The sequence below is a fragment of the Lycium ferocissimum genome, chromosome 9 (assembly GCF_029784015.1).
Source record: "Lycium ferocissimum isolate CSIRO_LF1 chromosome 9, AGI_CSIRO_Lferr_CH_V1, whole genome shotgun sequence".
Lineage (NCBI taxonomy): Eukaryota > Viridiplantae > Streptophyta > Magnoliopsida > Solanales > Solanaceae > Lycium > Lycium ferocissimum.
The window spans coordinates 47,700,842-47,727,576 of NC_081350.1; the positions used below are offsets into that span (position 1 = coordinate 47,700,842).

Sequence of the window (26,735 nt, forward strand, 5' to 3'; positions counted from 1 at the left end):
CGAACAATTCCAATGGCCAAAGTTGTGGCGGCATGACCCTGGTGTGGATTGAGAAAATGAGAACAGAGGAAAATTAACAAAGGGAATTAGTTGGATAAAAGCAAGCATACTTGAAGGAAAGTGACATTTTTGGTGGCGTCAACCTGAGAAGGGGTCTTCTTTGAAATGGGCTTCTTCGTAGGAAGTCCTGGAAATAAAGATACGGTTATAAATGATTTTAAAAGCATTAATGAATTCATAGGAGGGTTTAAACTTACCATGGTTTTTTCCTCTCCACCACTCGGAGGTGATACTTCTCCAGGAGCAGGTTACATTACGAGAAGCATCAAGCAATGTAACGACCCAATCAAAGATTTTAATTATGTGTTCTAGTTCGACTGAAACCGCTGCGAAAGAAAAGTTTATTTGTAGAAATTAGCGCTATACGATGCTAGATCATGAAAAGAAGAAAAGATGTGGAAAACTTATGAGTAGGATTCCATGATTCAAGAAAGGGCTCGGATAGTTGACGGTGGAGTTAGCTTGTCCGGATCATGACAAATCGGTGAAGCCAGCCTCTATCATAGTCATCCTTTGGATCAATTAAACCACACCTTCCACAAGGGTATAGGTGTACTAAACCACCTCGAATAACTTGAGAAACGTGTATGTGGATCAAGTGGTCTAAAGTAAAAGAGACATCAACTATGTTAGCTAAGAGCTGAATACAGTAAATCAACCTCCAAACTTGCGGAGTGATTTGCTAGACGCAAACTCTGTAGCGACGACAGAAGTCCTCTATGATTTGCAGAATGGGGAAGGAATAGCCAATTGCAAAAAGGTAAGTGTAGGTCATGGAAAAACCTTCAACATGATGAGTCATTCTCATCTCCTAATCAACATTGACAACATCAATGTCGGTAACAAATTTTCACTCATCTCGAACCTTGGGAAGAATTGTTGCATCGATAATGGATTCCATTCTTTCAATGGACTCAAGATGGGCAGAGATACGACAGTCATCATGGTATTTGAAGTCGGCAGGAAGAATAAAGCTGCGAGAAACTCGAGTTCTTCCTTCGAGTTGGGGGAAGTCATCGAAATATATTCTGAGTGATGAACTGGTGATGCAGAGTTCTTGGTGATTGGCTTAACAATGGAAGAGAAGACATGGTTGGTGACTAAAACATTAAGAGAAAGGAACTGCAAAAATTATAATGTAGGGTTTGTTGAAGAAGTAAAATGAGTGATTGACAAGAATGGATGAGATCCTTGCCTTATATACACTTGAATTGGGAAGTTGAAAAGATGGAAGTTCAAATGGTAGCGATTTCCAAGATAGATCAAATCAAGGTTGCAATTATTACTGTTTTGCATCGTGCAGAGAGTATTAAAGCTGAAGCCGATGCACTACAAAAAAAAGGTAACTTGCGGAGGTTGAATATTGCAATTTGTGGGGGTTTTAACCTCCTCAAGCAATTAGTGGAGGCTAAAACTCCCGCGAATTGCAACTTTCAACCTCCGCAAATTGCCATTTTTTTTGTAGTGATGGCTGTCTTTTCAGGCGGCGGAACAGAACGTTTTGTGTTCCTGCCATTAGGCAGCTCCAGTAACGATTCAAATCCATTCCCCGGAGTCAATTCTTTCCACCGGGAAATGGAGGGACTATCTTTATACATGGTAAACACAGCTTTATACGTAGCGTCCAACTAGCAAAACATGTGGCGGTTAGAGTAGGAACATCGAGTCATTTCGACAGACCAAAGAAGTGGACCACGGTTTTACCCGAGGCAAATCCACCGTAGGGAATCCACTCCGAAGTGGCAGCCCAACAAGCTCATTAAATGAGGATATCACGTCTTGTGGCCGTTATTCAAGCGGACCAGATTCGGTGCAGACGTTGCGATTGGCTTTCAAGGCGGCATTTATGATTCTTTATTAGTCATTATTGAGAATGATTTAGGGTCAAGTTACTTGTAATCAGGCATCAGGAGATAGAAGGCAATACTATTATACTACACAGAAACTTCAGATCGAATTACTCAAAAGCTCTTTTTACATCTTTCAGCAGTTCAATTCACTTCGTTTTCCCCTAGTCATTTAAAGCTTAAATATTATTCGGAGGCATTCCTTTTAACGGAATTCAGTCCGAAAACTCACATAGGCCCAGGCTTGTTCTCTAGTTTTAACTTTACCTTACCTGTATTTCATACTAGTTATTTCATATTTAAATACTAACTTTGACAAATCAAATCACATATCCTTTAAACCGCGTACAAATTCAATTGTACCCTTTTTAGGGGTAAACATTGATGTTAAATTATATCGATCAGTTCACTAGATCCCTCGAGTTATTTAGCTTTGCTTTCAATTCATAAATTCGTCCGTATATTTGTGTTTGCCTGCTTTGTATTTGTTATTGATACTTGTATGATTATGCTTCATAATTTTGTTATTATGTTTATGAATGAATGTCAAATAGAGTTATACGCGGCATTAACTATGAAGGTTTTTATTTTTATTTTTAGAATTGATGGGATCTGAGTTAACTTTAGTTTAAACAAATTGATGGGTCCATATCACGCTTTAGTGATTGTTTTGTTTCGAATCTCTGTATAGTACTTAGGCAGATTTGAATTCCTCTCAATGAGACGTGATACTCTCGGCATAACTAGGAGAAAACGTGGAGAGTAATAAAAAGAATGGAAAAGGCTCAAATTTGCCATTGAACTATCGGAAATGGCTCATTTATGCCATCGAACTATCGGAAATGACTCATTTATGCCACTCATCAATAGTTTAGCTCATTTATGCAATTATGTCATCGCCGTTACCAAAATGACTCATCCATGCCAATTTTTCATTACCACATGTTTTACAATACCAGATATGACACGTAGCCTTCAACTAGATTATGGTTGTGGGTGGGTGGGGTGTATGGCTCGAATTTTTTATTAATTTGGGATTTAAAATTGAGCTGGTTTAATTAAACGATGTAGACCTCTAATATTATAACTAGCCCAATTTTAAATCCCGAATTAATAAAAAATTCAAGCCATACACCCGAACCACCCACAACCATAATCTAGTTAGCGGCTACGTGTCATATCTAGTATTGTAAAACATGCGTTAATGAAAAATTGGCATGGACGAGTCATTTTGGTAACGGTGATGGCATAAATGAGCCAAACTATTGATGATTGGCATAAATGAGCCATTTCCGATAGTTCGACGGCATAAATTAGCCAAACTATTGACAAGTGACATAAATGAGCCATTTTCGATAGTTCGATGGCATATATGAGCCTTTTCTGTAAAAAGAATATTCTGATCGTAGATAAAAATTTAAGGTCCAATCAATCAAATCTCAAATGAGAGGATAGCACAATGAGATATGAGTTTATTTCTAATTTAGTCAAAGTAAAAGAAAAGAATGAAAAATATTGATGAGGAACCGAGGTAGATTGCAATTCATTTCAAGACGCACTATCGAATGAAATACTTGAAAGAGCTTGGAGGGTTCTTCACCCAAATTCAAAGCATGTTAGAAGTAAGAAATCAGAAAGTGCTACTAACGATAAACAGTTTTCATACAATTCATCTACAATAATCAAGTTGGATTAAATCGGATAGATAGAGTTTTAGTACGCTAGATGTTTGTTTAGGCATGAGAAAATTAGGAACAATTTACATATGCCTCAAAAGACGTGAGACACATTGGAGTAAAAACGTAGAGTTCTAGAAAGCTACGAAAGAAGAATAAAGAAAGAACAAAAGGTATTTCCTCTACTTTGTTTTCAGGGAAGTTCTCATACACTTTGGTTTTATAGGAAAGTTGTATATTTTATGGTGTTTTTTCTGAAGTTTATTCACATTGTGTTGCTGTATTTCTCATTTTTTTTAACAGCTAGGTTCTTATTTTTCATTTTCATCTACTGCAGGTTATTGTGGTTGAACTTGGGTCTGCATATACTTACGATGATGAGGTGCTTATGAAAGTTGAAGCGAAGGAAACGTCAGGGGTTTAGAAATGAGAGATACACACCAAGAAGATAGTTTTATTTTTACTTTTGAATCAACTGTTAATGTCAACTTATTTCTTGTATGCATAAATCCACTCTTTAAACTACTTACCCATTTTATTTTAAGGACTTGACAGGTGATGGAAATGTAGGATGACACACGAGGAAGATGAAAAAGAAGAAGCTGGAGAAGAAATTTTCTAAAAGAGAGGGCTACCAAAATTTGTAGTAGAAATATTCAGTGGAGTTTTTGTTTTTAGTCTTAGTTAATTATGAAGTTTAAGGACTGTCTTTTAGCTAATTCTTTTAATTGCTTTACTATGTAATAATATTTCACATCTTTGGGTTTTACCCTCAATTTTAACATAGAATTCATTCATTAAAATCAGAATCGAGGTTACCTGAAAAATGTTACTTCTTCCTTCCTCAAAAAATTGTTAAGAAACATCATTTTATAAATTTATTGATGATGCATTTCGTCCCTATGCAAGCGCGGGTAGTTTCACTAGTTGGTTAATGAGACAGGTGTTAATGGAACTAAAGTGAATGGTAACGAGTTAAAAGGTGATAAAGATGTGACAAATAGTGATACGGAGTCTGAGGGTGAATGTCCGTCCTCATCCTCGGGGGCATCTAGTAATGACGAGGAAGAAGATGAGAGTAGTTCAAAGAGTGAATGGTAAAAAACGCACCTGAACTATCACTTTTTCGTGAGTTTTCTACCTGAACTATCGGCTATGCGAGTTTCCTACCTGAACTATTCCTCAATTATTAGTTATTCACTTTTTGTACCTGAATGATGATGATAATTTAAGTAGAAAACTCGCACACCTGATACAAGATGAAGGAGACTGAGGACGAATTTTCAGATGATGATAAGGAGGCTGAATACAAGAGAATGCTGCAAATGAAAGAGGGGCAACATCACAAATGACCGGAAACCAAGAAACAAGAAAAAGGGCAAAACGAAACTCAAAAATCGCCAGAATATGGGCTTCCTAAGGACTGCCAAATATGGGTATGCCATGGGACCAACAAGGTCATCCACAGCAAATCTTTCAAATGCCTACGCCAAATGCATTACCTTTTGAGCAGCAAATAAATCCAACTCTTCTGTCCAACTTAATTTATGTTCCCAGGTGGACTACCAAATTAGGGTGAAGAGCCATCATTTGCACCTTGGCCTGCCTTAGAACAAAATGTTTTTAATTGAACACCTTTGCCGATGGGTTTACCAGGCCAATTTACTCCTGCCCCATGAATTTTGGAGGTCAAGTACCAGCAAATGGACCACAATCAGGACAGAACAATAATTCGGGTCATGGCTATACTAATGGTTCTCCAAACTTCAATCGAGGCGCTCATTCTGGTGGTTGTTGGAGAGGGAATCACAGGGGCGGAGCTAGCCCTTCGAGCGTGGGTTCGGCCGAACCCAGTAGCTTTGATCCGAACTATATGTTTGTATTAAATATTTTATCAAATATGTAGAAACTAGTTAATTTGTCCGCGCTTCGCGCGGTCATAGATTACCTCGTTAAATTTACTAATGATCCTTTCTAATATCCAAAACTTTAAACTAACGAAAATGTAAATCTTCATTAAGCTAAAAAATTACATATATTCCAACATAAATTAGAATATTTGACAACATCACATAGTGAATCTCACAATGTCATCCACTATGAATGATAGGAAAAGTCCTCCTCTTCGATCAATTTTATCTTCCACACATTTCCCGTTGTAACATTGCCCGGTATTTTGCCAAAGCCATATGATTCTTCTAGCTTGCGAAGTATCCATACTTCTATCTAAGGCTTTAAGATTAAAGCTAAAGCATATCATTACCTTATGATGAAAGTGTGCACGTGACACTTTATTAGACAATTTCATTTAATCTAACTTCAAAATAATATCGCCCGTCTAAAATAATATCGCCCGCCTTTTCATTCATCTGATGATCTCTTGACAAAGCATTTAAAGTGCATACATACTATATATCATCTAACCCTCCTATACACCTATCTTTCACCATATTAAACTCCCTAAGCTACAATTTCTACATGTCTCTACAAACTCAAGGATCCACATAATCCAATTTTAGCAACTAAGTCACGAGTAAACTAATTGGTAAGCACCATGATATGGTTACCACATTCTTTACGGAAAAGGACGCTATTGATCAAATTGTCCACGTTTTAACAATGTCATATACAATAATAATTAGTATATTTCAGTCCCAATTAAACTCCCAAACATGCCAAAATCATATGTCCATACAAAATGACTTGAACACAAAAAATATACAAAAAGTGATTCTCGGCATATCAACATCAAAACTCAAGAAAAGAATCAAACTTTTAACTTCTTGGCTTAAGTTAGCATTCTTGTTTTTTCCTCATATAATTAAGTTCTCAAGATCCACCATATACAAACACTTAAAAGAGGGAGATCAACAACTTCAATAATTAAGAACTTCATTATTCAATTTGACATAACTTCCCACATACGAGAGCAGTTATTAAAAATCCCTCCTCCACTTTAGTCTCTAAGAATTCATTTATTTAAGTGTGACGAAAGATATAATTTCTCAACAATAAATTATTTCTTAATGATAAGAATCAATACATATATTAAAATGGACACACCTAATTTCATATTCGGGGAGATCTTCGTGAGTCTATTGCCCAAATAAGTTGGAGAAAATGCGATCAGTTTTGAAGTCCGTTCTGAAGCAGTAAGTGATGGAAACCAAACATTGAGATGGAACTCACTTTTCTTTTAACTGTCAGAGTAGATACAAGTATGAAATCCTATTTCAATTAAGAAAGCTTTGTATGAATTGGTTAGTAGAGCAAAATATCCATAGCATATCAAAGAAAAGCAACATAGGAAAAAACAAAAGGAAAACATGGAGGTGAAGAGATACAATAAGTGTGGTCGTATCTAACCTCTTTTAACTTTCAACAACCCTGAAGACTGTTAGAGAAAGAAACACATTAATATCGTCGAGATACAAGGAAATAGCAGCCCAGACGTACTCATCATAAGTGTAGCGCTTACTTAAGTTTGCATCATATATAGATCTACGGAATAAGATCGACGCCAAAGAGGCATAGTGAGGCATAACTTATCACTAATTGGTGATTACCCATAGGAAAAAGAATCTATCATAGGAAAAAGCAAATAAGATCACAGTCATATCTATAACGATTAACGAAGTTGACAGGATGAAATTAAATTCACAAAAATGAATGAAAGTAAACAATAATAGGACTCCATGTACGCATTCACAAACTTATATAAAGAAAAGTCTGTGTACACGTGCCGAAGAAGAATGAGCGCTAAACAATATATCCCCATCAAAAAATCTGAATAAATAATGAAACAAAGATGATATAAAGAGAAAATGATTAGTATAACAGTCACGGAATGAAGAAGATCTATACCAATCATAGTGTTAGATCCTGAGACATCAATATAAATTTTATGTGAAAAATCTATCAATGAACTTAAATAAAAAAGGGGACATAAAACATAATTAAATCAACTAAACATAAAACATAATTAAATCAACTAAAATATAAATACGATTAATGTAACACCATAACAAAATGGTCAGAGTATCCCTGTTTGATGGCTTCTGGAAAATTAATAACACAACTATCAAATAAGAGTTGTTTAATTCAGTGAGTGAGCAACAAAACAATCGAAAGATACAAACTTCAGTACTACAACAAACCAAAAATAAGGGGAAAAAATAAAATATTGAAGACCCAAGGAAGAGTTTACCTCTGGCGAGTGGGAGGAAGTAGAGCAAAAGAGAAAGGCGTTCTAAAATGAAGGAGATTTACCTGGAAAAAAAAAAGAGAAAGACAAGAACGCTGATTAAGGTGTTAAACACATGTGACAGTTACATTAGTACCTAAAACGTAATTGTGTTTTGGATAATATCACTTGCGTATTCTTAATCGAGCACAATAAGCATAACTTCAGCGGAGTTCACATCTAGACGGGGATCAAAGTTCATCGATGCGTCTTCGTTGAACGACGAACTCCATTGTACCGGGAGAGTAGTATCTTCTGGCATCATTCTAAGGGAGATTATCGAGCAAGTTTCATGCAGCTTTAATCACGTTATACAGACAGGATTAATCAGATAAACAAACAGATTAAGAAGAAGAAGAGGATTGATATAGTAAATGGAGAGATAGAAAGGAAGAAACGGAACGGAGGGAAACAAAGGATGAACGAACAGACGCTAGGTTTTAAGAAGAGACGTGAGGGAGGTTACAAACAGGCTTAATTAAGAGGCGTGGCTTGTGGGTTTTCTTAAGCGCAGATTAAACGGCAAAAAATGAGTAAAAAAGCCAAAAAAGCAGGGTAAAAGATAAATAGGTTTCCTGATATTTTAGGCATGCCACGTCAGCAAGCCTTTAGCCTGCTTTATATATATATATATATATATATATATATATATATATATATATATATATATATTTAGAACCCGAACTTTGAAATATTAGAACTCCGAACCCACAAGTTTCAAATCATGTCTCCGCCTCTGATCACAGGGTTGGTGGCTCTTTTGGTGATATGAGAGGGAGGTCGTCACAACGTAAATGAAGGTAAAAACCTTTTACTTTGTAACTTTCATTAAAGAAGTAGTAGTAACAGTTTTACTTTCCCTTCTCCATTTGGTTTCAAGTGTGTGCAAGGACTATTCACCTTTTTATGGCATTCATCAAATGTAATGCATTTTTGTCCCAAAAAAGGAAAAAAAGAGTTAGAACGAAAGATATAGTTAAAATATTTGCAAATTGATGAATTCTTTATCATCTTGCCAGCCACTGCATATTGCCGTGACTAAAGCATTGAAATTTTCAAAAGTGAAGAACCAAGAATGACGTAGGAAGGTGTTTCGCTCAACAATAATCCATACGGTTTGTTTCTGATATCTCCTTTAAAAACCAGTATGACCTGTTCGAGTAAATTTTTGTTTGCTTTTAATTCCTTTTTTAGCTGCTAACTGTTTTGATCACGTGTTTGTTTCTTGGATGTTTATGTCTGACCTTCAAACACTAATTAGCACTTGTGGCTTTGTAACTCTCCATCTGCTGCGGATGGCTTTTGTGTAGCTTATATAATTATAGTTGCTCCAAGTTTAGAAAATGAGAGTTACAGTTTCTTGTTCTTATTATTCACTTTTTAAGCTCCTGCTTCCAGGTCATTGGGGTGAAACTAAATATTTGTGTAGGTTGATCTCAGTCTTTCGAGGGCATTAACAGTACATTGATATCACAAAGAAAATCTTGTTGCGGATTATTTAGCCAAAAAAGGTAAGTTTTAGGGGAAGCATTTGTTATGATAACTTTTGGCATTTTATATAGATATTCGGGGGCGGAACCAAAAGGGCTTAGGGGTTCATCCGATTCGAACCCCCTTCGGCGGAAAATTACACTAGTTATATATGGTTAATTTTTTTTTTTTTTTATATATATATATATATATATATATATATATATATATATATGTAGTAGATGTTGAACCCTACTTTGGCTTCTTCGTGTGTTTTATTTTTCGTATTTTGAACCCCCTTAGTGAAAATTCTGGCTTCGCCACTGATTATATTAAGCCTGCATGGTGTGAAACCATCTCCAATCAGAGCGAGCAAGGTGCAATTCAGAATATAAGGGGAATATATTTAAATAATTAAGTATGGAAATTCATGGATGGCTATATTAGAGAAAATGAAGTAATTACAGAAGTCAAGAGTCTTAAAGGATAGGTTAATTCAAGATTACGAATTCAGATTTATATGTAGATATTCTTTGAGTGATCTAATTGTCACGCCCCGAACTTGGGCCTGGACGTAACACGGCACCCGGTGCCTGACTGCATGTGACCGAGCGAACCAACTAGCTGGCTGAATCAACATGTGATACCAAAACATAAGCCGACTTATAAAATAAAACTAGCACATCTTTGGTTAACTAAAAGTCGGCCGAAATATCATAATGCGGAAATACTTAGACAATGCGAAAATATCGAAAGTAGCCAACATGGCTAAACCAAAACAAACAACAAGCGAGTATAATCGTCAACACAAGACTAACATAACAAATATCCGACGTCCGAACATCGTGTCTATGAAGCCTCTAAGAATACTTTGAATAATAGAGGTGTCTATGAATCGAAATAATCGGATAGGCGACAATGCCCGAAGGAATTTGGGGCTCACCAGTAGCTGATACGTGCACTCCTAAATAGCTGAGTCGTCAACCTGTATATCGTTGCCTGCATTGCGAGATGCAGGCCTCCAAGCAATAAAAAGGGACATCAACACATTTGAATTGTACTAGTATGTAAAGCAAGCAAGCAATAAAATCGAAACCGAAATCGAAATCGATAACCAGCGCGCTTTATGCTTGTAATAGCAAGGAAGTAGAGATATGAATACTCCTGCTCTGTATCGGATCATCCGTATTATCGTGTTTGTATATGTGGGGCCTCGGCGCAATAATAAATGCACGCTATGGCCTCGGCCTAGTAGTGCGTCAGTCAATGGCCTCGGCCATGTATACGTATACACATCGTGCTTTGTGCCCTTGGGCAAATCACATATGTTTAATTATGGTTAATTAATAAGGACGAGACCATAACAACAATGAACAATCTTTGAATCCAAATAGACATCTTTGACCGAATGGAAAACACCGATCGTTTCTAAGTATCTTGAATTTCTAGACCGAGACTCATGTGGTAACAATACATAAGTCTATAAAGATTACGTCTTTGAGTTCATGATATTCAAATTGACAACCATGAACGAATTCGTCAGAATCGCAACCCTAGAAGATAACGGTTCTACAACATATCATAAAACTAGGGCTAAAGCGTATTCCGAGTCAAATTACGACAAGTATGAAGAATGAGGCGTAGGGAGAATCATGAACATTTCCTAACGTATATAGTTAGCCTCACATACCTTAATTCCAGCCTTTGAGCGTAATACAATATTCGTCAACCCTTTCAACTTTGATCTATATCAATACAAGTCAAAGAGATTCTATATTAGCAATAATATTCATGCTTTGGTCATCTAAGCATTTTATCAAACACTTGGTGGGCATGAAGCTCCACAAGCTTCATTAATGGTGTTTTCTTCACCCAATCCTCATTCTATTATTTCTAGCTGATTCTACAATCTCAATTAGGTGTAATTAATATCATTCTCCATCACCCATATGATTATAACAATCTCAAGTCAACAATCCAAAACCCTACTATAGTTCGTGTAATTCTCTTTACTAAACCCATTAACTATTCTCCCAAGAACGCATCAATTCATTATTATGAATGATTAGAGTGTAGAAGCATTACCTTTTTGATGTTCAATCCTCTTGAATTTGGGTTCTAGGGTTTCCACATCCAACAATAATGTTCCAATCACAACTCTATGGATTAGAGGGTTTACTCAAGTTAGAAAGGGATTAGGGACTTGAATTCAACCTAGAATCATGATAAAACTTACCTTGGAGGGTTCTTGAGGCTTGGGACTTGATCCCTCTGACTTTAGGGTGATTTTTCGTGACTAGGGATGTTAGGGAAATAAACCCCAAGCTTAAATATAACTTAAAACGCGAAATCCCGACTTTTGACCCGAAACCCGACCTTTTGCGCATTGGGTCCGTGATGTATGGGCATCGCATGACATCCTGCAGGTCAATATTCAGATTGTACGATCGGCCCGCGATGCGGAGCCAACGCACGCACCCGTACGCGCGACACGTATCGGTTCTGCACAATGTTCGGTAAAATAGGCATAACTTCTTGTACATAGCTCTGTTCAAGGCCCATAATATATCGTTAGAAAGATATTTCAAAGGGCTACAACTTTCATGTTTTAAGTTTCCTCAAATGCCCAACGTATTTTCACGAAATTCGACTGGAAGGCAGACGTATCAAAACTTAGCCGATTCTATAGACTTTTAAACGCCTTACTATTAGCCATATTGAGATGATCATATCTCCTTGCTCCGATCTCTGATTGGACTGGTCCTTATATCGTTAGAAAGCTATTTTTACGTACTACAACTTTCATTAAGGATACTTTTCCAAATTCCCAACTAATCAAGGAATTATCACTGCCCGAAGTAGGCCTATCTCTCCTATCAACCATTTTCGCAAAACGTTCAAACCTTCAGTTTTTCCACTAAAACTCTAATGATATGAGTCTAACCTTAGTTCTAAGATACGGGGTGTAACACTAATAGTGTAAAACTGTTACACCTCGAAAATTTTCGCGTCATTTGCATCGTAAGTAAACTAACTTAAGCTGCAGAGGTCATGCAACCCTTATAAGGTTAAGGAGGACCTCTAACAAGTGCTAAACAAAGGTCTAAAGGTTCCGGGATCAAGCGAATTGAAGGAATTAAGTTTGTCAAAACTTTGGGAAAACTTAGCAAAATTTTGGACAGAATTTTTGGTCCAAATTGAGAGAAGCATATCTCTTACAATATGAGGAGTTATGGAATCCATAACCTGTGTAAATTCAAGTTCAGCAAGTCTTCTTTCCAATGCAACTGCAGATTGTAATTCTGAAAAGTACGGGATAAAGTACGACCCGTACAAAAATGCACCTCCCGTGCATTTTGGACGTACCTTACCTGAAATTTCCAGAAAGTTGAATTTTTTTTACCTCCAAGTACGGGATGAACAGTAGCACGTACTTTGAAAGCATGGGATGAACAGTTACACGTACTTTGCCCGAATTTTCCAGAAAATTTAAGTCGGTGGACTTGGCCTATATATTGATTTCCCCATGAATTGGGCCTCATTTTTCACCAAAATAAAATCCCTAATGTCTCTCTAAGCTTTCCTTAACATCCCTAAACACTCCAAATCATTCCAAATCAAATCAAGAGAAGATCAATCTTGAAAATCTAAGTTAATTTATGGAAGCTGGATGTTCTTGCTTTTACTTGGAGTTGTTGGGATTAGGTCACGGAGTAAGTTGTGTGCGTTGAAATTCTTCAAATGCAAGGTATGTTCTTCATCTTACCTCTTATGTTAAGTTGATTTGAAGGTATAGCAAGTCTTAAAAAGTGAAAAAAGTTATGGGGAAAAGTTCAAATATGAATTGATGATATTTTGAGTTGTAAATTAACTTGAGCTATAATTGTTAGCATGTTATGAGTATAATCTTGTTATGAGGGGTAATAATGATGTTGAGAAAGTGTGGTATACAAGGGTATAAGGGGTCGTATTGAAGTTGTTGTTACGGATTGTTTATGAAAAGAAGTTTTGGGATTGGATTGAGTATAATTGGAATGTAATCTTTTGATTATGGAATTATTGATGTTTTTATTGTGGTTTTGGGAGTTGTTTGAGTTGGAGTAAATAGAAGATATAATGGGAAATGCTGCCCAATTTTCGTTAGCTCATTCATTAATTTGGTTTGACCATATAAGCGTTTTAATGACTTACCCGAAGTGCGAATCATCTTGAATGTAGATTTACGAGCTTAGGAGGATAGGCGTTGAGTAGTTAAGGAGACGACGAGGTATGTTAAGGCTAACCCTTTCTTCCTTAAGGCGTGATTCCTTGTTGTGAATTCATACATGATACCTATAATATCCTTATTCCTAAAAATGTTAGAAACTCATGATTCTCAAGGTTCTTATGATATTATTGATAATTGTTCTCCATGATGATGATGATTCCGTTTCTAGAGATACCAAAGCTTATAGTTTTTGATGTCATTATGATACTATTGAGCTTGTTTCATGATTTTTGATTTTATTCATTGTTGTTGATCTCATCTTATGGTAATTGTTCTTTCAAGGTGAGATACAACGATGATGATGATTCCATAATAGAAATTGAAGCTTACCGACCTTACGTCACTCCGATAGAGTTATAGCTTTTATTTGGGCTCTCATGCATGCTTTATATATACATGTATGTATTTTCTCACACCGCGCCGTGCTATAGTCGGCCGGACAGGCACGTAGATGTGCACACCACTGCAGTGGGCAGGTTATGATGATACCCTGGACGTGGGATGATATGATATATGGATCGGGCTGCACGTTCCGCAGCACTAACATTTATGGATCGGGCTGCACATTCCGCAACACTAACATTTATGGATCGGATTGTATGTTCCACAACACTAACAATTATATTATATATGTAGGAAAAATGTTTTTGTTTTGAAAAGCTAAGCATGCATGATATCCGCCTTAAGAGGCATTTAGATGTAGAAGTTATTTCTCTTATCTCATGTTACTTTCCATATCTTTATATTATGTTGTTATTCATGCCTTACATACTCAGTACATTATTCGTACTGACGTTCTTTTGTTTGTGGACGCTGCGTTCAAGCCCACAGGTAGACGGGGAGACGGTTCAGACTCTTAGGCTGCCTTCTCAGTGGTTGTACAGGGGCACTCCACTTTTTCTGGAGTTGCAATCCAGTTGGTATGGTTCCTTTGTGTACATATGGGTATGGCGAAGTCCTGTCCCCTCCTTATTATGTTATGCATTCCAGTAGAGGCTCGTAGATAGATATGTACAGTTAGATGTTCTATGACTTTCCCGGTCCATATTTTGATATATCATTTTGACAGCCTTTTCGGCTTGTATACATAGGCCCAACTTGATGACGTATATATATATATATATGTATAGCTCTTTCGGACTTGTGTCCCCTGCAGACTATGAGACATATTAGCTAGCACAATGGCCCACTTAGGTATGGATATGAGATGTATGTATATTTTGTAGTGCTTGGTAGGTTAGCTCCGGGTACCCGTCATTGCCCTCTGGTTGGGTTGTGCCAAAAACTTAAATTGGTTAATGGAAAATATTGAATTCCAAGTTGCTGGAAAAGAATATATACAAAATAAACTTAGCGAAGACTTATAAGACACACAACACTTTATTTGGTTGGAATAATAAAACATACGTCTCTCAACAAAACAAAGATAGTTGAAACTTGAAATTAGAAACAAACCAAATACAGCCAAAACACAACTTTTGTGAGAATGAAACAAAGCAAATACAACCATAACAGAATAGAGAAGATGTTACAAACATAGAAAGGAAACACCCACAGGATCGAGAACTCGAAATGCAGCAGTGAGCGCAGACCCAAGAAGCCGACAGTGGAGCGCATTTATTCAACATCTCCAAAATCACGCAGAGACGAAATTTCAACTTCAAAATTCTTTAATAAACAAAAGACAAACAAATACCAGTAAGGTCAATATTGTCCTGATTCTCTCTCCTGTGCAAAGGAAGAAAATTAGAAAGTGTAGGAAAATTAGTAGTAGTATGTATCGCTACACCAAAAAATGCTTTTAGTGGCAATATATTTTACTTTTAGCGGCAAATTAGCATTTACGTTAGGAATGCCAATCCAAGGTAGTAGTAGTTTATTGTTAGGGTATTTGGTAGGACTTAATGATTTTAAATATAATTAGCGGCATTAAGTTACGGATTAATTGCAAAAAAGCATATTTTGTTGTACATATGAGGAGTTAAATAATGATCATGAATTACAGATACAAACACACACACACACACACTCACATTATATACATATACATCGATAGATGTTGTCTCTTTATAATATTCTCTACTGAAAACGGATAGGGCCTGGGGGACATGAATATATGAACATAAACTTGTGATCAAAATCATCATAATCTCAAAACAAAATGAATTCCACTAACCTTTTTGATGAACTTCACCGTGTGGTGTTGCATTCAGCTAGCTGCTTCAGCTGGATGATATAGTGAGCTTGAATATGAAACTCTCTTGAACTTCGCTTTCCGCAGCCTGCTTGTGGCTTCGATAGCTTTTGCGTATCTCCATGCTTTCTCTGTGCTCTTCAGTGTCATCTCTTGAAGGCTATTTACACCGACGAACTCAGATGGAACGGCCTCAAGCTCACGACATGATATAAGAACAAGGTGCAAAGTGTTCGGAATGCAGAGTTTGAAGCCGTCCAAGTTTCAAAATCTGCCTTGTTAATCCACAATACCGTGAGTTTGCTAAAACCCACTGAATTCCAGGTCTTTTCACTACGGGTCTTCCCACTAAACTCTTTTTGATTCAGCTTAAGGATTTCAAGGCATTCTAATTCCCCTAGTCTATTCGCATCACTCCAAGCAAACTTTGATTTGGACAAAGTTAACTTCTTCAGTTTGCATAGAAACTTGAGGAATATTGGAGGAATTTGAAGTTGAGGAACATTGTTCCTGGAGCTGCCAGAAACATTCAACAGCTTCAATTTTTTCACGCACTCTAGCTTTTCAAAATTGTTGAATCCACCCTTGTTAGTTTCAAAAAACTCAACCATATTCTCTTGAATACTCACTTTTTTGAGATTACAAGCCCTTTCAAACACATCTTCTTTGCAACTTCCTGGTTCAACTCTAGAAAGGGTTTGTAGGCGAGAAGATTCTACATATCTTTTCTTTTTAGCAGGCCTAGGGGATGGCAACTTCGCAGGGACATTGGTGTGCAGATGTGTCAACTTTAGCATGCTCCATATGTCTGCTTTTATATCGATGGTGCGCATCTCTGTATTAAAAATAAGAATTTCTAAATTCTGAAACTTACCAAAGCACATAGGAAGGGTCTCAGCGGATTTACTCGAGACAGCAATGTACCTCAAATAAAATAGATTGCTGAAATCCTTTTTGAAAAAATAATTGAAAGGTTCAACGTCCAAGAACCTAATCAAAGGAGACGCATCAGGGAAGGGTGGAATGCTATCAAGATCCACATTTCCTATTTGTTTTTCGAAAAAACATAAGAAAGACCTAACATGCTCAAGATTTTCTTCTTTGGAGAAAATATTGTTCCTGTAGGTGGAGGAAGAATCTTTCCTTTCTTTGGAAGAGGAAAGATCTTTCCCTTCTTTGGAGTAGAGATCTTTCAAAAGAGAGAATTCAATGCACAATCGACGAGATGTATCTAGATTATCTGATATATTAAAATCAGATTTCTTATATACTTCTTGGACAAGACCTTCATTTTCAGCCTCCACCTTGCAAAACTGGTGCAACATGTCGTGTAGACGACATGTTTTTACTTGACCATCAGCCCTTTTTTGCATTACCATCACTAAATTCCTATTGACAAGTTCATTCAAGTAATACTTCGCTATGTCCTCGAGGGTGCCCTTTAACTTGGAGTACTTTATCAAACCCTCAGCAATCCACAAGCGAATCAACCTCCAAGCAGGAATTTCAAATCCTCGTAGAAAGGCGGCAACAATACAGGAAGCACGGCTTCATCTCTTCGTCTAGATGATCATAACTCATTTCCACATATTTCAAGCAGCTCTCAGGGTCATCTTCATTTATAAGGCACTGTCCTACATTGTCGCTAATCATTTCCCACTCGCTTTGGTTTGTACGTCCTCTTAGAGCTCCTGCAACCACCACTAGTGCAAGTGGCAGTCCACCACATCGTTCTGCAATACGTATTGCATGTCATACAAACTCATCAGGACACCTTCTATTACTGCCAAAAACTCTTTTTTGCAACAATTGAAAACTTTCATTGTCTTCCAAAAATTTCAAATAGTGAGGATCATCACTGGCATATCTACCAACAGGTTTCACACGAGTGGTGATCAAGATTCGGTGGCCTTTGTTGTCATCTTCCGGGAAAGCTTTCCTGACTAAATCCTCAACCTTCGTATCCCACACATTGTCCAACACAATGAGACATTTACCTCCTCTGGAAATGTGTCCACATATTACCTCCAGTCATTCTATTCCTTATTCTGATGTTCTTCAGTGATTTTTGTGTATGTTTTCAGAATACTAAGGAGGACCTTTTTTCGTATGAATTCCCGGCCTACGCGAACCCAAATTCTCTTGTAAAAACCAGGAGACTCATGATCAAAATCTTTATAGACTTTTGTTGCCAGTGTAGTTTTGCCAAGTCCAGGCAACCCCACCACAGGAATAGCATCTAATTTATCGGTTCCTTCAACAAGTCGTTCGATCAATTTTCTCGCTACCTCGTCAAAGCCCACAACTTCGTTTTCTTCCAACAAAGTATTCTGTTGGAAGACATAAAACACTCTTAAATTTGTTTGGTTCCATGTGGTTGTGGACTTATAAAAATTAATAAAGCAGCGGAACTATTTGTCTTGTAAAACAAATTTACAAACTCAAAAGGTGAGCAGAAAGGTATACTCACATTTTCTTTAGATCAAGAGATTGAACATTTTGTGATATCTGTTTCTTTATAACTTGGATGTGACTCATTCTATACTTGATGAAATGCTCTTATTTTCATGAGAAAAAATATTCCATTTAATTTGCAGTTGACTTTGTAGCAAATACAAATTGATTCATTATGAACAATCCTTAATTACAAAAAGAAAAAGGCACTGCCTCCGTCTCAATTTTAGTGTCCTCTTGAAGTTTAAAATTTTTGTTTTACGTATTGGGCAATTCGCAGGAATGTCCTAATTTTGGGGTGGTTTTAATTTTTCCCCAGCTAATTGGTGGTCTTTAATTTTTGTCTTTCGCCTAATATCATGAGTTTTAGGGTTCGAATCTCGGCTTCATAAAAAAAAAAAAAAATGCAAGGCTGAGTTTTATAGCAAAGTTAGGCCTATTTGGGCAAAAGTTAGGCCTCACGTAAGATTTTGAATGCAAAACTCTGCCTACAGGCAAAGTTTTGAATGCAAAACTCTACCTGCAGGCAGAGTTTTGCAAGTCAAAGTTAGTTCTCAGGCATAGTTTTGCAAGTCATCAGGCATAGTTTGCCTGCAAACTCTTTTGAATGACTCAACCTGCAGGCAGAGTTTTGCAAGCTAAAGTTAGGCCTCAGGCATAGTTTTGCAAGCTGTCAGGCAAAGTTTGCCTAAACTTTTTCCTTGCGATTTTTTTTTTTTTTTTTTGTATGAGCGAGGGTTTGAACCCGGAACCCATGGGTTTTTAGGCAAAGGACTAAAACTAAAGATTTCAAATTTGAGGGGAAAAAATTAAAGACCAATATGCTTTTGAAGGGCACTCCGCACAAAAAAATGTTACGTATTTCACCTTTAATGAAAAGCTTTTATAGTCCACACAAATGTTATGGAGCCACAAAAACTTTTCCCTTTAAACTTTTAAGAAAACAAGTTTCGAAAAACATTTTTTTTCCCTTCTAAAACTTCATACTGCGTCAAACTATCACATAAATTAAAACAGCATGAGTACTCTTTATAAATAAAAAAAGAAAGATAATATTTTGAGTTTTGATTGATCCTAGTTTTCTCTCTTTACTTTTCCTCGATAGAAAATGTGTAGATTTTACAATCTTTTTCTTTTTTTCTTTACTCTTCCTCGGTAGAAAATGTGTAGATTTTATAATCTTTTTCTTAAATTCTCTAAAGAGTCAATCTCCTTTTACACCTTTCTCATCAGATCAGAGCGTGCAATACATTATTTGTAATCAACTTCTTGAATCATATATTTTCCATCATACTAAAGTACCAAACACACTTCTAGATGATAAAACAAGAAAATTATTTTCTTAGAATATAAATTATTTACCTATTCATATTTTTTGTATTTGGTACGCTAGTTAGAATAGAGCATTTACATATATTCAAAGCAAAACATTATTAGTTTTTTTTTTTTTTTTTTTTTTTTTTAGTTCGGAGTGCAACTTCTGGTGGTGGGGGTAGACAAGGGTTAAGGTTAGGTGGGTTTTGGACGGTTGATAAGTTGGTATTTTTCCAACTTAGCTCTTCTTTAATCTTAGACTTTTGACTTGTTTGATTGAGAAAATAGTGAATTTAATGTTGTTTACTTCCAGTTTACAGGTTTATAAAATTTAGAAGTGATCGGAAAAGAAACCAAGTGAAAACAAGTCAAAAAGAGGTCAAATTGAAGAAAATGAGAAAAGCGGCTAAAACAGACAAACACGTTAGATCTTCAAATCTGAAAATTTGGGGTTGTTTTTGGTCATATTTGGATGTGGAAAATTGGGAGCTATAAGAGCATGACTTAGGGAGACATTATTCTTATCTTTGGCTAACCCTTTCAAGCTTAGGAGCAAGAAGCACCAACCATAACTAGGGTTTGAAGATTTGGAGGCACACAATGAGAAATTCTTTACCCATTTCTTCAACTCTTGCTATGTATTGAATATTTTAGTGTGTAGTATTTCATTTCAATACTTGAACCTTGTTTATGGAAGTATACACTGTTAAAGTTTGGATTGAACCTTTTGTTTTGCTTATGTATTAAACAATTTTTATTTCTAATAAAGTGGGTTAATGTTTCTCTATTTACTCTTCAAGCTTTAATGTCATTTAGTTGTTGCAAGCATTAAGTGTGCCTTTTTACTCTACTCTTTTTCTAACCTTATTTCAATAAAGTGGGTTAATGTTTCTTTAATGTCATTTAGTTGTTGCAAGCATTAAGTGTGCCTTTTTACCTTGGCTTTGCTTGGAAAAGAAAGTTAAGGTTAGGAAAAGAGTAACCCTGTACCTTAAAGCTTTTTTCTCTATTTAATATTTTTGGTTAGGCATGTGAACATTAGAAGGTTTTAGGTAACCCTGCACCTTAAAGTTACAATCACTAGGTTCAACTCTAATGACGATTAGACAACCAATTGAACTTACACATCGATATTCGATAATTCTTTCTTTTTTACCTTATCGAACTTTGGTAGACGAATCTGAGAAACTTCTCAATTGAATAAGAGAATGTTAGACTAATAAAGCACCAAAAATCAGTTCTAGAAGCGATAAATGTCAGGAGAGTTTATCAATGTGGACTATGAATTTTTTTGTCTCCCACCCTATGTAGGATATTCATATTAGGACCAATTAATCAGATGCCGAAAGTCTCACATTGGGCGTGTGTGGGGGATGGGGTGCTTCCTAACAAAGATAATTTCAAATTTTAGGGCTCGAACTTGAGACATGATAGAAACGGTTACAACTTTCAAATAGCCAATGTCAATTAGTGTTTTCACAGCTATTGACATGGACTAGTCTAACTTGTGAATTTTGAAAGTCCATGACAATGACTTATTTTCAATTATGGGACTTAAAAATGGCTAAGCCCACGTATTATGGTAAAGATTTATCTCTATCGAATAGTTGAATCAAACCAACAAATGCATAATATGTATTTGTACATACACTAATATCGCTTAATTATAATAAATTAATACATATATTTATTACTTTAAATTACTTAATCATTGTACATTAATTTAATTTGACATAAATTCTCAGTGCACTTAAATTTTTACGCCGCCAGAAGTTCAACCTTACACGCTTGCAAATATACAGCCGCCATCGCACTGAGTCTCTGTGTACATTTATTGGTCATCTAATCCATTACATTATATCCTAAAAGGCAAATGATCTAATTCTTATCCAAGTATAACTTTGATGTAATCAAAATAAGAGTTACTTTGCGAATAATTCATGATATTGGAAAGAGCACTTAGGTAAAAAATTATAGATATTTAAGTTTTTTTTTTTTCTCGCTCGGTGTCCGGGATCCGCATTGGAGCCCGACTAAATCCAGATTCATGCCGCATAGGCCCATTCGGGGAAAGCGCTCCCTATCAAGAATTTTTCCATAATCAGGGCTCTAACCCGAAATCTCTGATGAAAGGAGGAGCAGCCCTATCAGTTGCACCACATTCTTTGGTGGTATATAGATATTTAAGTTAGTGAGTGTGAAGGTACTACTTAATGCACCTACTAAGGGTAATCGAAGTTATCAGAAAAATTAATTCAAATGAAAAATTGAACCAAACTGATTAAAATACTGATATTTATTCATTTTTTTGCGTGGATTGCCCTTCAAAGGCGTTGGTCTTTAATTTTTGTCCTTCACTTAAAAAAGTGGCCGAAATACCCCGAGATTTTGCGCTTGAACCCCAGCTTAGTAAAAAAAAAAAAATATTTCGCAAGGCAAGGCTTTCGCGAAACCTCTAACCCTAAGGCCTAACATTTACCTAAAATTAGGCTTATTCAGGCAAAAGTTAATTAGTCATTAAGGCGAAGGTTTACCTTAAGGCCTAATTTTGGACAAAAGTTTGCCTTAAGGCCTAACTTTTGCCCGAATAGGCCTAATTTTGGGCAAAAGTTTGCCTTAAGGCCTAATTTTGCTACGAAACTCTGCCTTGCGATTTTTTTTTTTTTTACTGAGCGGAGGTTCTAACCCAAAACCTCGAGGTATTAGGCGAAGGACAAAAATTAAAGACCAACAATTTGAGGGGCAAAAATTAAAGACCACCCCTGAATAAGGGAAAACGTGCAAACTGCCCATATTTATTTGGTTTAGCTTGATTTGGTTTTAATTTTTTTTAAAAAAATCTAACACTATTTAGTTTTGTTTGATCTTATTAAAACAATCGAGAGAAAATGAAATTGAAGTATTTATATAAAATGTAATTAAAGCTCTTATATCAACATGTGGTGTAAAATTTCCTTTATATATTGATCATGCATCCAACGACTTTAATTTCTTGAAGTAGTACTACTCTCTACATTATATCACTTATATGGAGCTTGACACTAAGTACAAATTTAAAAATGTGCACCTTAAAGTTGCAATCACTAAGTTGGAACTTCAATCACAATTGGAAAACCAATTAAGTTCACAAATGTATTGTTGTTTCTTTTCATTTATCTAACTTTGGTGGATGAAACTTCTCATTTGGATTAGAGAATATACTAAGCACCAAAATTATTATAGTTCTAGAAGCCATGTATGAAAAGAGGAGTTTGTCAACGTGAGATTGTAATACATGGTCATAATATTCAAACTATTACGCTCCCATAAACTCAGCCTCCATTATACTCAGTCTTAAAGGCACATGATTGATTTCTCTGTCACTATCTCTTTTGACTTAGATTATTGTATCCAATCGGATGACTCTCTTGAAGAGCTACTCTTATAGTTTGATTAGTAATGTGAATATTGACCCCAAGTTCAAAAACATTTAAATGTCTAAATGTTAGACGGTAAGATTGATTAGATCAAGGGGAAGATACATATAATACAAGAGAGAGAACACGTAATATTCCATGTGCTCCAATTTATGTGTTATACTTTTGTTTCCGGTAGATCCAAAAAAAGTTATACTTCTTTATTTAGAAATAATTTTATTTAAACTTCTTTTATTATCTTTAATAAGATGATTTATACAACGATAACATACCCAGTATAATCCAACCAGGTGAGGTCTGGGGAGGGTATGTAGAGTGTACGCAGACCTTACCCCTATCTTGTGAAGTTAGTGAGGTTGTTTCCGATAGACTCTCGGCTCAAGAAGAGATAAATTTATAACTTCATTTGAACCATAAGTTCAAAGTCTTTCTTTGTTAAACTCCGCATCCAATCAAATACGAACACTTAAATTAGAACAATGAGAGGATCTACAAACTACTTACGCAGTTAACCAAAGGACCAAATACACGATACCTTTTTAAATTTAATCTTCTATAAAGGTCGTACTTAATCAACAAATCATCTAACGATTTTTCATGCCCAATTGTACATGACACCATATCCCTCCATCATCAGAAGCATACCAATATGGCATGAAAAAAAAATTGTGGTCAACTAACATAGGATCTTAGTGATTAAAGAGAGCAATTGAACTAGTGCAGAAATTTTGTCATGCCTAACAATTTTGTATTTAATGAAATTTTCAACTGCATAACTGTTCAAAACTTCATTAATAAGAAGAGCATATCAAAGAGGATATAGTCAACTTCCCACCTAAAACAATAGGATAATGCCAAAAAAATAAAAAATAAATAAAGAATAAAGAAAGAAAAAGTCAGCAATTATGGCTTTATTCACGACTGCCCTCTTCTTGAAGTACTATATAAAATGATGCACCATATGAAGTTTTATACCATAGTACCATACTCATTTTCTCTCAAAATATGGCTTCCTCAAAGTTAATCTCTTGTCTATTTTTTCTTTCATCCATTACAATTCTTGCACAAACAGTGATTTCAACAAATCCACTCTTCCATTTTTGTTCAAAATCAGGAAATTTCACAGCCAATAGTTACTATGCACAAAATTTGAAAAATCTCTTAGGTGATCTCTACTTAAAAACTCCCCTAACAGGGTTCTCAACTAGCTCAATTGGCCAAAATTATGATAAAACAAATGGACTCTCTCTATGCCGCGGTGATGTTTTAAGTGATGATTGCAAGTCCTGTGTATTAGATGCTAGTGAAGAACTTGGAAAACGTTGTCCTTATGATAAAGAAGCCATCATATGGTACGATAATTGTCTTTTGAAATATTCCGACAAAGATTTTCTAGGAAAAATTGATAATACGTACAAGTTTTACATGTGGAATGTTCGCGTTGTTAGTAAGCCTGAATATTTCAATGCAAAGACTAAGGAGTTGTTGGGAAACTTAGCTGAAAATGCTTATAAAAAGAAGAATTTGTATGCAACTGGAGAGACAAAGATTGAAGAAAATAAGAAATTGTATGGATTGGTGCAGTGTACAAGAGATCTTACTAATGAGGATTGTAAGAAGTGTCTTGATGGTATTATTACTGAACTTCCAAGTTGTTGTGATGGAAAAGAAGGTGGACGAGTTGTTGGTGGGAGTTGTAACTTTAGATATGAAATTTATCCTTTTATTAATACTCCTTAGAACTTAAGAAAATATATACCATATTGCTAATTATAATGATCAATGCAGATGATATAATATGGAGGACTTGAACTAAAAATCCTATATTGATGTAATTTAATTTGAATAGCTTGTACTTCTTGAGCTCTTGTTGTTGCATTATTATTTGCTTTATGTAAGGTGAATAAAGAATGGACAAATATGTTTCGTAAGGTCAGTATATTATACACATTTCTTTTTAAATTTGTTTTACTCTTTCATTTTCAGTTCCTTATTGTAAAAAATAAATTGGAGTTTAGGGTTGCCAATGCCCATTAGAATGTGTTCTTGATAGTATTTCATATCAAACTAACACATGACAATTTCAAATAATGCTAATAAGGCTTTCTCAGTTGGTGTTTTGTCCCCTTTCTAATCAGTGGCGGAGCCAGGATTTCCGCTGAGGGGGTTCAAACTATAAAAAAGTAAACATACGAAGAAGCCTAAGGGAGTTCAACATCTACTATATATACATAAAAAATAATTTTAACCATGTAAAAACAATGTTTTTTTTCCGCCGAGGGGGTTCAGATGGCTCTATCACTACAACATTACGCATATATAGCTATGAAATACAGCGCAGCTAAACATGAAAATTTCTGTAGCTAAACACTTTAGCTACAATATTTTTTTCCGTAGCATTCGTAGCAAAATGTAGCGTAGCTAAAGGTTAGCTACAGACTTTACATGGTCCGCGGCTAAGGACTAATAATTATTGCTGCGAATATATTTGTGTCATAGCTGTGATGGTAAAACTTTTTTGCCACGAAATATATACTTATAGCAAGTAATCGTATTCTTTTGCCATGACGGATAAAAGTTGTAGCTATCTTCATATTGTAGCCACAAAGTGTTTTATTGTAGCAAATTTTTTGATTTGTTTGCCACGCAAACACATGTTTTGTGGCTATTTATACGGCTTAATCTCGTGGCGAACCATTTAGCTACGAATAAAAAAATTAATAGATGGCAAAAGAATTTGCCACAAATATTTTTCTATTGTAGCTAAGAATCCATACCATTTGCCATGAAATATATGGAATCATAGCTAAAGTTTTTTTTGCATTTTGCTACTGAAAGTAAAAATGTCTTGCTATGTTCTTGTTACGTAGCAATTACATATACCTTTAGCTACGAATTCAAAAACTTCTTGTTACGTAGCTATTATATATACCTTTAGCTATGAATTCAAAAATTTATTGCTACAAACGATGAATTTGCCACAAGCATTGTTAGTTTTGAGAACTTAATAATGCGGCTAACGACAAAAGTTTTTAGATTCCAAAACATGTTTCAAGTTACACATAATTTTAAATTTCAATTAAAATACATTCACAATACATAATTCCTCTATGACACCATCTTCTTTGAGATCCAGTAAAGTGCACCTTAGCTTTCAACATCGATTTTAGCTTGTCATTTTTGCTCTAAAAATTTACCTATCGGTAGTAAAGTATTTTAACATCTTATAGTATATTATATATATATATATATATATATATATATATATATATATATATATATATATATATATATATATATATATATATATATATATATATATATATATAAACATTGCAATAAAAATTAAAATCGTTTTCCTCTTTTTCAAACAGATTTCCCAACAAAGAGAATACAAAAATTAGCCGACTTAAAAATACAAGTATCAAATCACAAGCTCAAATTGTCATCATTCAATATTGCAGGCTTTTAACGTTTTCTTCCTTTGTCCAATTCTGTATTAGTCATGTAAAAATGATTTCAAAAGTTAGCAATAGTTACTGTTTCTTTTGAAGTAGTGACCATTGTCTTAAAATGAATTCATAATTAATGTAGAATTGAAAATTTTACCATTCTAGAGTAATTAATATAAATCTGTTACACTAGTACTACTAAATGATTGTTGTTAAAAAAAGATGGTCCATTTATAATACCATGGAGTATGAATTTAACAATCTTTTTCAATGAAGTTGGCGTGAGTTCTTTTTCCTTATGGGTATGAGACAAAATCTTTAAAAATTAAAAAAAAAAAAAAA

General features: G+C 35.3%; 1 protein-coding gene and 1 pseudogene across 1 annotated transcript; one reads left to right on the forward strand and one right to left on the reverse strand.

Annotated features, from left to right (window-relative positions):
- Nucleotides 1-15,772: 15,772 nt before the first annotated feature.
- On the reverse strand, nt 15,773-21,334 carry LOC132031991 (putative late blight resistance protein homolog R1A-10; annotated as a pseudogene).
- A 2,574-nt stretch (nt 21,335-23,908) lies between these two features.
- LOC132031135 (cysteine-rich repeat secretory protein 38-like) lies at nt 23,909-24,872 on the forward strand. Its single transcript, XM_059421003.1, has one exon. The coding sequence runs from the start codon at nt 23,947-23,949 to the stop codon at nt 24,679-24,681; it is 735 nt and encodes a 244-aa protein (XP_059276986.1). The 5' UTR covers nt 23,909-23,946; the 3' UTR covers nt 24,682-24,872.
- Nucleotides 24,873-26,735: the final 1,863 nt, after the last annotated feature.